General features: G+C 48.6%; 1 protein-coding gene across 1 annotated transcript in view; it reads left to right on the forward strand.

Moving 5' to 3' along the window:
* Nucleotides 1-2,703: 2,703 nt before the first annotated feature.
* The window catches only part of LOC105560193 (fat-like cadherin-related tumor suppressor homolog), a 100,974-nt gene continuing 90,035 nt past the window's right edge, over nt 2,704-13,642 (forward strand). Inside the window, exons 1-2 of the mRNA XM_012009078.1 lie at nt 2,704-3,624; nt 5,843-8,556. Of these exons, the coding sequence (XP_011864468.1) occupies nt 2,804-3,624; nt 5,843-8,556 (3,535 nt within the window). The 5' untranslated portion in view covers nt 2,704-2,803. The remainder of the gene's footprint in view (nt 3,625-5,842; nt 8,557-13,642) is intronic.

A 13,642-nucleotide genomic window follows, 5' to 3' on the forward strand; every position in this document is an offset into this window, starting at 1 on the left:
ATCGCAGTCTGCAAACGTTGGGTAACTCGAGATTGATAATTATTTAGATCTTCTCGCTCGCGAACATCTCGAAATCCTTTCCCCACAACGGGGAGCGGACAACTGACTGTAACCCGCTATTCATTCGGATTTGCGAGTGCGCTTTCGCTGGCGAGATGTATGGTTCCTGTTCCAACGGGGCGGACGTATCGATACCGGGCTGTCAAATGCGCGGCAATATATACATACATCGGTTCGCGCAAATGCGGCCGGGTGGCATCGCCGGTCAAGATTAGAGAGTATACGAGTGCGGAACACTGGGAAGATAGGCAAAATTCTGGTAGCCTCTGGCGCACCCCACCTGCATCCTGACGCGATATCGCGGCTCTGGTCCCGGAGCTGTCAGACGGCCAAGTGATCGTCGCGCTGGCGAGAATTCATGAGACACTGCTCATCTGGCTTAGCATATCTTTGAAAAAAAATGATACTTTTGTATCCCGCCCTCTGTCGAGAGCGAGGGGTGCGCACCGCTGAGGACATTACTGAGCATCAGTCCCAGTCTACAATAGAGATTTAAACCCTAAGCCTTAAGAAATTGATTAATCACAGTCGCGTATTCTGCTCATACTTGACCGTGATTGGCCAATTTCTTAAACCTCAGGGCTTAAATCATCTATTGTAGACTGGGACTTACTACACGGAAAGACCGGATAAGGCAAAAGTAACTAAAATGAAAATCAACTAATAAGAATTCTTCAATGTCACCAGCAATAGTTAACAACGTTGGTGTTTCCTTGACCATATCCGGCACCTTTAACAATACAGAAAGTTTATTGCGAAAAATATTACCTCAGCCAGGGTGATGTTTATATGTCTCGGTGGTCAGATTGGTGAGACGCCCGCCTAGAGCAGGCCTGGGCAATTTTCACTGCCCGCGGGCGCCCGTTTGCCCGCGGGCAATAGCTGTGCGTGTCGGGCAAGAGTGGGGAGACAGTTTCGGCAAGAGTGGGGAGACAGTTTCGTAAGTGGGAAAGAACGTCGCGCTTTAGAAGTATAGTTCCGAATATGATTGAGACGTGGTGGGGCGATGATTGGAGTGGGGGCATGCCCGCGGGCATGCCCGCGGGCGCCCGCGGGCGCCCGTTGCCCGCGGGCAGCATTTTGCCCACCCCTGGCCTAGAGTGTAGAGAGGTTCAGGTTCAAATCCTGGCTGAGGTAATATTTTTCGCAATAAATTTTCTGAATTATTAAAGATACCAGATATGGCCGAGACAACACTAACGTTGTAAAATAAAAATGTTGCCGTATAAATAGTGGGGGCATCTACGTTGTTTTGCGTTGCAACTTTCGCTAAGTTTGCTGCACAAAACGCATACAGTTGTCTCCACTACTTTTCATGCCAATGTGGGAATGACAACCACAGGTACAGCTGTCGCAAATATTACTATTTATTGGGGTTGTGCCAACCCTAATTAGACATGTGGTAACCATATCGGTCTCTCCGTGTAGGCATTTTTTGGGCATTAGCGGGTGTTATTTGGCCTTGCTGGGGCATTATAAAGAATCTAAAAAGATGAGACAAGATAAAATGAGATAATAAGATAAAGTCGAGGGAGAAACCGCTGGCCCAAAACCTTGTACACCAATGCCCACTAATGCCCAGTGGGCACTAGTTTGTCTTATCATCTTATTTTATCTTTGTAATGTCCCGGCAAGGCTTAATGCCCAAAAAATGCCTAGTAATGCCCAGTAATGCCGCAAATCTATACACCACAATGCTCTCAGTGGTTTCCCCCTCGAATAAAGTAATACCCACTGGGCATCAGTAGGTGTTGATGTACATGATTTTGGTCAGCGGTTTATCCCTCGGTCGGGAGAGAAAGAAAGTTTCTGCTGTCGCTAAGAAGGAGTAAAAAAACAACTTGGTGACGTACTGTAACCGGTAAATTCACTTTGTATTTCTAGGCCGGGGTTTATTTGGCAATTGTTGGACTAAATGTTGGTAATTTTCACTGTCTTTCTACATCGCGCATTCAAAAGGATTCAATTGAGATCGCACACAGACACGCGCGCACACGTGTACATGTAGGAGCGGAATATTTTATAACTTTACTGCGAAGAATAATTTAACCTGAATCTTCTGCAAGAAGTAATCTCGATTGGCGTACTCGATCGAGCGCTGCAATGTCAATGGAATTTTAATTTGCGTTTCGATACGTGAATATTCTATAGCACTCTTCCGGGACAATTGCATTTCACCGAAGCGACGTAACGAATACATAATTGCATTTGATTGTCCCTTTTACGTTGAACGGAATTCCGCGAAATGGACAATTGAGCGAAGTTAAGAGTCTCATCAATAAATAATTGATTCGGATAGCACAGTATTCGCAGCGTCTCGCACTCCAGTGATTTATCTGCCATTTCGCACGTCGATCGCGCCCGTCGATCAATAATGCACAACCGGAAGGGAGTTTGGTCCCCATCCGTTCTCCCCTTTCGCTCGTCCCAACTTCCTCCCCTAAACCTAGTCTAGTCTTCGCGCTCGATCGGCTGGAAGTCGGTAGCTGTCGTGGAAGATAATCTTGGATCTTGTCGTTTGACTGTACACTCACGTGCTAGACTACGGGCCTCCTCTCATCTCCGCTCAACTTACCACTCGGTCTAACTTTGCGCGCTGTTTACTGTTTCAGGTGACCGCCGTCGATACGCGAAACGGGGCCGGAAGTCTCGTGCCTCGCAGTGGCCTTGTTCTGCCGGGCGGAAGACAAACCGGGCGGAAGCGTTCGTCGACAGGGACCGACGATGAGCTAGCGACACCATTATGCACAGGATGAAGCAGCGCGCGCTGCACGCTTGGCCATGGTTGTGGCTGTGGCTGTTCGCGGCCACGGCCGGCTCCCCGTCTTCCGACACCCCCGGGCCGACGACTCTTCTACCGCCACGTGGCGGCGGAGATGGAGGCGCGGGAGGCGACGGCAGCGAGGGTTCGCTGAAGCCATCGATCCCCTCGATCGGCACCGCGACGACCCTGCCGATCGCGTTCGAGGACGACGCGAGTCTTTCCTCGGAGCCCGAGTTCCGTTTCACGCAGTCTCTGTACAACGTCTCCATTCCCGAGAATTCCATCGGCAAGACGTACGTCGTGCCCGAGGAGAGGATGGGCATAAAGCTCGCGTCCGCCGACAGTGACGTCGACGTTAAGTTTCGCATAGTGAGCGGCGACCGCGATAAGTTCTTTAAAGCGGAGGAGCGTACGGTCGGCGACTTTTGCTTCCTCCTCATTCGGACTCGAACCAGTAGCGTCGACGTGCTGAATCGCGAACGCAAGGACCGGTATGTGCTCGAGGTGCGCGCCACCTCGAGCAAACGCGACGGTAGAAGCAGAGTGGTTACGCTCGAGGCGGACGCCACGGTGGTGGTGACGATCCTTGACACGAACGATCTCAATCCGCTCTTCTATCCGATCGAGTACGAGACCACCGTGACAGAGGACACGCCTTTGCATCGCAGCATACTCAGGGTAATCGCCGAGGACGCCGATCTCGGCAGAAATGGCGAGATTTACTATAGCTTCGCCGAGGAGACCGATCAGTTCGCCGTTCATCCGGTCAGCGGCGTGATAACGCTCACAAGACCGCTCAGGTAAGTGCATGTCTTTTTTCCCGGTACCTCGGTAGTGTAGATTTCAGAATAAATTGCACGATCGCGACCTGTTTTAATAATTCCAAGCTCGAAAGTATAATTTCGTTTAATTCGAAATCAATGAATGTTTGGCTGTATAATGAAAATTCGTAATGACGATTTGTGCAATATACTGTTTCATTTTTCATTTTACCGTTCACCTAGCTAGTTTTTAATTTGAAGAGGCAACTGTTTTCACGTCGAGGCAACGGAAACTTAAAATTTTTATAAAGAATTGAAATAACTACCAGTACTTTAATTGTGTAACCATCTTACAATGTTTTTTTATCGTTCGACTATCAACTTTTCTATTTATTTGTATGCTGATGAAGACACCGTGTTGCCAAAACGTGTCCATGTAAATTTTATTATTTTAAAAATATTAAAATTATGATTGTTAACAAACACCTGATATTTGCTCGTGATATATTTTGGCTCTACATTTGTTTATGCAAAACACGAGCGGTTTGATTTATTTCATTTTATTTTTCTTTTTTACCGCAGGAAACATTTAGATACAAACTATACATTAATCTTTAAGTAGCTCTAGCGAGATTAGCTCGATTATATTTCTCCTGTTATTTTCTGCTTTGTTTTCGCGTATTACAAGTAGGGTAAAGGCACCTGATATCGCTCAGAATGTAATATCACAACTTGTGATATCTCGTGAACAAAGTGCTGATATCAATCTCCAATACATAGAATTAGTAGCTAAACTTGTGTAAGACATATTGTAGTTACAACGTTATAGAAGTAACGTCTGACTCGGCATCAGAAGACGCTTTAAAACAAATTTTGAGTGCTGAAAAATTTAGCAGACAGCGCAAATTTGACACCCCATAGTGACAATATAAATTCAAACATTCTTTTAATATATAAATATTTACTAAGAATACATAATTAGTGATATACTTCACTATTTTTAACTAATTTCAACGTGTACGTTTTTGTTACGATATTTTTAGTATCTACCCATACAGCCCGCATGTCTAAAAGGCATCTTTAAGACGTCTTTAAGTCGTCTTTAAAACATATGTACATATCTAAAAGATGACTCAAAGACGTCTTAAAGATGCCTTTTAGACATACGTGTTGTTCGGGTAGCTTAGGATGCACTCAGTACCGTCCACCATATTATTACGGAAGTGTCCGTAGTAATACACACCTAGGCGATATCATGTGCATGCATTTTTAAGAAGAAAAAGAGTAAGAAAGAGTACAAATTGACTCGATGTATAAATATTTCGAAATGTTGTGTTATATACAGGGTGTTGTGCAACACCCACCTCACCTCTTATTTACGGATAGAGCGGACTAGACTGAGTCGAAAAGCTCCTCTACCATTTTGTAATTTTTGTAATGGTTAACGAGTTATTAATTATTAAAAATCGCTATCTCAGCCCCGCCTACCGCCCAATTAAAGCGCGCTGCGAGATGCAATCGTCCCGCGATCGGCGTTGCTAGGCTAGACTCCCCGCGCGCCTAGCAACGCCGAACGCGGGACGATCGCATCTCGCAGCGCGCTTTAATTGGGCGGTAGGCGGGGCTGAGACAGCGAGCTTTAATAATTAATAACTCGTTAACTATTGCGAAAATTGCAAAATGGTAGAGGCCTTTTCGACTCGGTCCGGTCCGCTCTATCCGTAAATAAGAGGCGGGTATTACGTAACACCCTGTATAATATTTTTCAAACGTAATCGCAAATTAAAAAGATTTTGGAGACCTACAAACGTTTATATGATGTAAAGTAATGAATAGCTTCACAAACTCATACGTATTGATAAACAGTGATTTTATAAAAATTTATAAGGTATATTTTTCAAACCCCGATTTTGCCGTTTATGTTTCTTTTCTATGTGGATTAAAATTTGTTAGATTCTAACCGTTCTAACGTATTGTACATGAAACACAAATGCTTCCTCTTTGATTTGAGACTAAACACAGACAAAACTGTCAAATACTTTTTACGTGAGAACGATTTGAATTTTGGCAGGCGATATTAGGTGCCTTTACCCTATTTGTTTTGCGTAGCATTGTGGCTATGCACTTTCTTGCGCGCTGTATTCCAGCATGAAGTTATTGAACAAACTCTTCTTCCTTTCTCTCTCTCTCTGTTTCTGTAAACTATTCGTAGAATCATCAGCGTACACGTTAGCAAACGGTTCGGTTTCTCTGCTAGGTACGCGGAACGCGCCATACACGAGCTGGTAGTGCTAGCGAAGGATCGCGGCGCTCTATTCCGCAGCGCGGGTACCAGCCGCGCGAGCACCGCGAGGGTCACGATCAGGGTACGGCAGGTGAACTTGTACGCGCCCGAGATCTACGTGCAGCAGCTGCCCGACATCGTCGAGAATTCGAACGCCGACATCTACGCGATCGTGCGAGTGATCGACCGTGACGACGGCGTGCACGGCCAAATCGCGAGCCTCGACATCGTGGGCGGCGACCCGGCCGGACACTTCAGGGTGCGCCCGGCCGGCGGGCCGCGCTCCGGCGAGTACAACATCGAGGTGTTGCATCTGCTCGATCGCGAGACCGCGCTGCAGGGCTACAATCTCACCCTGCGCGCGATGGACCGCGGGGTGCCGCAGCGGTACAGTTACAAATTCGTGCCGGTGCACTTGGCCGACGTCAACGACAACGCCCCGGTGTTCAGTCGCGAGATCTACGAGGTCAAGGTGCCGGAAACGGCGCCCGTCAACACGCCGATCATAAGACTCAAGGTGACGGATGCGGACGAGGGGAGGAACGCGCTGGTGTACCTCGAGATAGTCGGCGGCAACGAGGGTGGCGAGTTTCACGTGAACGCCGAGACCGGGATGCTTTACACGGCCGTCAATCTGGACGCCGAGAAGAAGGCGTTTTACACGCTCACGGTCTCGGCGATCGATCAGGGCAATGCCGGCACTAGGAAGCAATCCTCGGCGAAAGTGAAGATCAATGTGGTCGACACCAACGACAACGATCCGATCTTCGACCAGCCGGAGATGGAGGTGCTGCTGGACGAGAACGAGCCGGCCGGCACGTCCGTCGTGCGGGTTACCGCCAAGGATCGCGACTCCGGCGAGAACGCCTACATATCTTACAGTATCGACAACCTGAAGAAAGTACCGTTCGAGATCGATCATTTCTCCGGCATCGTCAAGACCAGGCAGGTGCTCGACTACGAGACCATGAAGCGGGAGTATCTGCTGCACGTGCGGGCCAGCGACTGGGGCCTGCCCTATCGGCGCCAGGCGGAGATGCAATTGCGAGTGAAGCTGCGGGACGTGAACGACAACAGGCCGCAGTTCGAGCGGATCGACTGCAGCGGTCGCGTGCCGCGATACGTGTCGATCGGCTCCGAGATCATCACCGTGTCCGCGATCGACTTCGACGCCGGGAACATGGTCAGTTACCGCATAGTGTCCGGCAATTCGGACGGCTGCTTCGCTCTCGACTCGGCCAGCGGCGTCCTCTCGGTCGCCTGCGACCTGTCGGACATCAAGGCCGCCGAGAGAACCATCAACGTTACCGCCACCGACGGCACGCACTTCTCGGACGTCAATCCCGTGCACGTACATCTAGTGAACGCCAAACGGAATCTGGGCTCGCAGGCGCGAATCCTGACGGACGAGTCCGGCGCTTTCGAGTGCCACGACACCGGCGTGGCGCGCAGATTGACGGACGCGATCGCCTCGGCGGAGAAGAACAACATGCCGTCGCGGGACGACGAGTACACCCTGATACCGAGTCGCTACGGCGAGAACGTGCACGCGCCCGAGTTCATCGATTTCCCGAATGAAATACGGGTCAACGAGTCGCTCAAGCTCGGCACGATCCTCGTGCGAATACGCGCCCGCGATCGCGACCTCGACTACAACGGCAAGCTCGTCTTCGTCATATCCAGCGGCGACCGCGACTCCGTCTTCGGCATCGATCCGGACACCGGCGACCTCAACACGATCGGCTACTTGGACCGCGAGCGGGAGAGCGAGTATTACCTCAACATAAGCGTATTCGATCTGGGCAAGCCGCAGAAATCCGCCTCGAAGATGCTGCCCATCACCATTCTGGACGTCAACGACAACGCGCCCAAGTTTGAAAAGTCCTTGGCGAGTTTCCGGATCTCCGAGACCGCGCTGAACGGCACCAACGTGTGGCGCGCCAACGCCACCGACGCTGACCTCGGCGACAACGCGCGCGTCACTTACTCTCTCGTGACGGAGACCAATGACTTCCGCGTGGACCCCGTGACGGGTGTACTGAGCATCTTTGGGAAACTCGACCGAGAACGACAGGAGATATACGAGCTGAGGATCCGCGCGCGCGATAACGGTGGCAAGGACAACGACGCTCCGCCCTTGTACTCGGACGCGCTCGTCAGAGTGACGGTCGACGATGTCAACGACAACGCGCCCACCTTCGCGCTGTCGAGCTACAACGTTAAGATCCGCGAGGACGTGCCGGTGTGGACCGTCGTCGCCGTCGTGGACGCCACGGATCCCGACGAGGGCGCGGGCGGCGACGTCGAGTACTTCCTGTCGGACGCGATGGAGAGCGAGGGCTTCTTCAAGGTCGACAAGGTGTCGGGCACAGTGAGGACCACTCAGAGCTTGGACTTTGAGGAGCGGCAGGTGCACACGCTGACGATAGTCGCGCGCGATCGCGGCGACCCGGCCCTGTCCTCCGAGACGCTGCTCGTCATCGAGGTGATTGACGTCAACGAGAACCTTCACTCGCCGGTCTTCGACGACTTCGTCGTGTCCGCGAGTGTCTTCGAGAACCAACCCATCGGCACCCTCGTCACGACGGTGCGAGCGAAGGACGCGGATCCGCCCGGCGGTGACTCGAGGATCGGATACAGCATCCGTGGAGGCGACGGCGTCGGCATTTTCTCCATCGACAAAGAAGGTGAGCGATCAATTAGAGTCGATTATTTTAAATAATAAGCGGACCTTCGAAACGTACCAACGCGAACCGATTGAGCTAGGCGAAAAATTGTCGAGAAACGGTCTTTACGTTTAACAGAATTGAAATGAAGATGGAGACTACGGTTTTCTGGAACACTCGCTGTTCAACTTTAATCGATATTGGCTGTGGGCACTCTTCGGCAAATAACTTCTACGTCTGTACGCTCGACGTAAATCGCCGCGCTCATATTGAATCCAAGAATTTCCAATCAAATATCGCAAGATGCGCGCTTCCTTTGAGGAAGGCAACGAAAACGGGCCTCACCAAGATTTCCCAATATCCCGTTCAATAACCAACGAGCGGAGCCTCGCGCGACGAGTTAAGCACATTCGACCTCGTAGCAGCGATTTCAATTTACTCGTCAAAACGGCCGCGCGTACGCTAGTCAGGGTTCATAAATGTCTTCACGTTAATAGGTACTTTTAAAAGATCTAGGAAAAAAGACGCCGTGTCTACATATTCATAAATCACGACGTTGCCAGTGAGTAAACAGCGGACGCTGAGTGGAAACCGTGAGAGGTAGCATTTGACATATGTCGTAATTCAAACGCGAGGTTAAAGCGCGCGCACGAAGATTTAAACTTGTATCAAATAATGGGAAATATAATTAAGGAGTAACAAGGGAAAAGTAGGCCTCGAGAGTCAAACGCGGGCCTTTGTGCGTGAGCCAACTTTATTTAACTTTGATTTACATTGCAATACAAGCAATGCGAGTCGTGCGTTTCATCTCCACTTTGAGTCATTTTCAGCGACGCGGGCACAGATAAATTAAATAATCCCGTGCTCTCCGACCGGCATAAGACGAGTATCCAAAATTAAATTAAAAATATACCCCTGGCTGAGGTAATATTTTTCGCAATAAATTTTTAAGTTAAAATTATTTAGACACTTAACATCCTGCCTTGGCTCTTATTCCTTCGACTGGGAATTTCACGTCGGAGCTTTGTGAATTTATTAATTGTTGTAAAAATATAAACTTCTAATTTCTTGCTTTTTTATTTTTTCAACTTTTAACGCGATTAATTAAACTTGTACCAATACAGAGGTATATCATAAGTACGTGTCATTTTCTCGAGGGGGGAAAAAAAAGAAGAAAAACTCGCGCGGAAACGCTCGTGGTGCTTATTGTACGTGGACGGGAATGTCCGCCGTTCTTTTTTCCTCTCGTTTCTTTTCCGGGTACTTCTGTTGGCCCTTCGGGCACAAAAGGGCGCGCAACGTGCGCGCCGTGCCCTTTCTGCATCGGACACGGCCCGCGCCGGACGCGCTGTGGCATCGTTCCAAGGCGAAGTTGCAGGCCACGTCGCGGCCCATTAAATTTCGATGCAGCGAGCCTAATTGAATTACGGTGCCGCAGGACCCCCCTTTTTTCGAGTGCGCGAGGCACATTAAATTTCTCCAGCAGTCTCCTTTCACCGCGGAAACGTCTGTCGAGAAATCGCACGTCATTCCGCTTAATGGCTAATTCCTGTGTACCGGTGCCACGTCGGTCACGGCGCGCGGTCATAATGCACCGATGATCGTTTCTTGATGAATGCGCCGGGCGGGACGAATGTCTCGGGACGAAATAGGTTTCTTGCTAATTCACGAGACACGCGAAAACGACACTTTGACGCTCGCGTTAGGCAGCATTCAGATCTGTCGACTGTCGACGCACCTGGGAAAAGTTTAACGCGTTGATTCGATCGGACGGGCAACGACATTTTTCTCCGCAGTGTGCGTCTCGCGATGGTATTCGTGACTCGCGCGATTGCTCTTGAGGGGATCCTAAAGTCGCGAACTCGATCAGCGTCGATAAGATAGGAGACGGAATTACAAACGCCAATTATCGACATTTTTAATTCCAAGTTCTACTCCGAGAAATTTATAGCCGATCAATTTGCAACTTGTACGAAAAAGCAGCAATTTTATTAGATCGAGATTTTGGATCGAATTCTGGCATCGCCAACACCGTGGCTTTACTGACAATCTGACAGACGTTTGGCAGCGACTGCTCTTTTTCTCTTCTTCTAGACTTGGCTTTCTGGACTTGCGTTTATTACAAGTAATCTTTGTTTCTAGGCTATTAATCTTAGTTCTAATTGTTCTTATATGTTGTCCCTAGAGTATACTGGTCTTATTTTGTATATATTTATTGTAGAATTCTTGTATCAAGCAAATCTTGTCTAGTGTACAAAAAATTAGTAAGATTTTTTCGTTTTTTTTAAATATAAAGTTGGCCAGCAATCTAGATTTTGCTGCGTACTTTGAATACGTGAAAGAGTTTTGCATTTCCATAGAGCCAATTAAAAGATTACTTCTAACAAAGAATGTCGATAAAACAGACGGCTTTAGGATCCCCTTAAGAACTGATTTGCGAATCGCGAGGGTCGTCATTTCACTCGACGATCGCTCATCTCGCATGGCGAAGCGTATTGATGCGTATTGAAAAAAAAAACATACGACGTATCGTTGTTCCAGTCACGTTCGATGCGTTTTCAACGTTCGCTGAAATAGAATACGATCGTGTACACTGTACGTTGAAGTAACTGCTTTTGTATACGCCTGCGCATCCGTTCGTAAACTTGACGCACGGATATATACGGTGTTGTTCCGCCTGCCAACCGTCAATAATCAATCTTTGCAAAATTTGATGTCTTGGCGAGCGTTTTATAGAAAGCCATCGTTTGTTCATTCAAACTCCGTCCATTCGATCTTTCTCAGCGAGATGAAATTTCGAATCAAATATCTCCCGCCAGATAAAATTTCCTTTTCATTCGCACAAAAGTCTCTCTCTCGCTTTTTTTTCATCGTACTTTCCTATTTTTAATCGAGGTTTTGTGTCCCTGCGTTCTCCACGCAAAATCTGCTATTAACAGTTGATACGATAAAACTCAAACAGCCCGCGCACGCACGCGCTCCCGTTGTACACTTCTGCTTCCGCGCGTGTAGGTGCGTCGCGCGGTAGTATATTGATCTCCCGTCGAGCAAAAATAATACATTGTCAGTAGTATGCATATTCAACTGGCGTAAATATTCATAAGTCGCCGGTGTATTGCCGCGGTGTCAGAAGCACGAACGGTAACGTCGGCGGCGCCGATGGGAGTTGCGGCGCGGTGATAATGGCAGTGACGGTGTTGGTGGTGCCGGTAATGGTGGCGATAGCTGTCACGGTGCCCGTTTAAGTCGCGAATAATTTCCCGGCGGATACTTAGAATCTACGGCGGGCACGTGATATCGTTCGCGCGTAAGTCAATGTTCCTCGCGCGAGAGAGCAGTTATCTCCCGGGATCGAAAATGCACGGCGCGTGCTGTTACAAACTGAAAGATCGGACTCTATTCGTTCCCTGGGTCTGTGTCGATCGGTTCCCTTGTTTTCAATCACAATTAAGAAATGTCGACTCGCGCATTCTGGTATCTATAAGATTTTTAAGCCAACAACTGAACGCGCGGGTCTGTCGCGTTCGACACGCTGTTTTCCTCGCGTTAACAATCAACAAAATAACAATAATTCGGATTTCAACAACGGCTGAACCGATGAACTTCTAAGTGCGCTCAATCGATAGCTTGGGTTCGATTTGCATAATAAAAGTGTTTTCATTTTTCTCCTACGTGCCCCATGAGTGGAGATATTGCGACGCAAACATAGAATTTCCGATTTTTCATTTAAGAAACGTCGTCCTGGTCGTCCAGGTAGTGGGGGGGGGGGGACGTCCTTTTCATACTTGTAACTGCAAATCGGTGATTGTTCACTGTTTTCAGTGGGTGCAGGCTTTTAGGGGACAATTAGAAAGAGACGAGGCTACTCACCTTAAAGCCTAATCTACAATGTGCTCTTTGCGTCTGGAAACATTCTATTTTGTAGCCAATAAATACGTTTAAAAATGTGTGCAGGTTGCACGTTATATAATACATATATTGTACAATTGTCGACTTGGGCGACAAATTTTTTAAGCGTTTCAATTTGCGTATATAAAATAGAACGTTTCTAGATGTAAAGAGCACATTTGTAGACGAGGGCCCTCAGATTTTCGGATCTCAACAACGGCTGATTCGACGAACTTCTAAAGAGACTCAATCAATAGCTTGGGTTCGATTTGCGTAATAAAAGTGTTTTTATTTTTTTTCCCTGCATGCTTTATGAGTGGAGATATTGCGACGCAAAGATAGGATTTCCGATTTTTCAATTAAGATCGTGGTTGACCATGTCCTGCTGATAAAAATGATTTTACTGAATGTTTTACTTCTAATAAAGTCTGAATACAGTCACGAGGACATTTGTTGACTCGGAGTAGACTCGCGTGTCCAGACACGGAGGGTTGATTTCTGTAACTACGGTATTTCACACGAGGCTACATATCCCCCGTTCTTTCCCGGCAAGACGATATATTCCTGTCAACGCGATTTGCGTCGGGACGACGCACAGCTTGACGCGCCGCGACTAAACGCGATTAAGCTCCGATCGTTGCAGAAAAGTGCCACACCTAGTTTGCGGAGCAGCAACGCGTTTTCCGGTAAGCGAGCTAACGCGCCATTCCGACCGGCTCTGTCCACTCTGTGCTGGCCGCAGGCGTTGCAGCGGCCGGGCGTTAGTCCATTAATAAAGCTTTATGTATCAACGAGCGTCCCCCAAAAGCTCGCCGAGTCTGATCGTGCGCGAAACGAAGGAAAGATCCGCGGCGGTTTAAAGCGGATGGATCGGTATCCGGAAACGGCTGATCTTTCCTCTGCTCGCACTCCTCTCTCGCTCCCTCTCGCTCCCTCTCGCTCCCCCGTTCCTTTATACAGGGTGAGTTATAACATTTGTCCACGAGCTCGTGAGAAGGTAGAACGGATCGAGATGAACAGAAAAGTCCTGAAACATTTTGCAATTTTCGCAATAGTTAACGAGAAAAAAATTATCGAAAATCGTCGTCTTTGCCCTGCCCACTGTCCAATTCGAGCGCGTAGCGAGATGTGACCGCACGGCGATCGATATTGCCAGGCGAGGGATGGGGACGGGAGACGCGGGAGCGGCGACGTAAACAACTCGCCGGCAACTGCGCGC

Source organism: Vollenhovia emeryi, unplaced genomic scaffold, assembly GCF_000949405.1.
Source record: "Vollenhovia emeryi isolate VEMERY1.0 unplaced genomic scaffold, V.emery_V1.0 DF939238.1, whole genome shotgun sequence".
In the NCBI taxonomy this organism is placed as follows: domain Eukaryota; kingdom Metazoa; phylum Arthropoda; class Insecta; order Hymenoptera; family Formicidae; genus Vollenhovia; species Vollenhovia emeryi.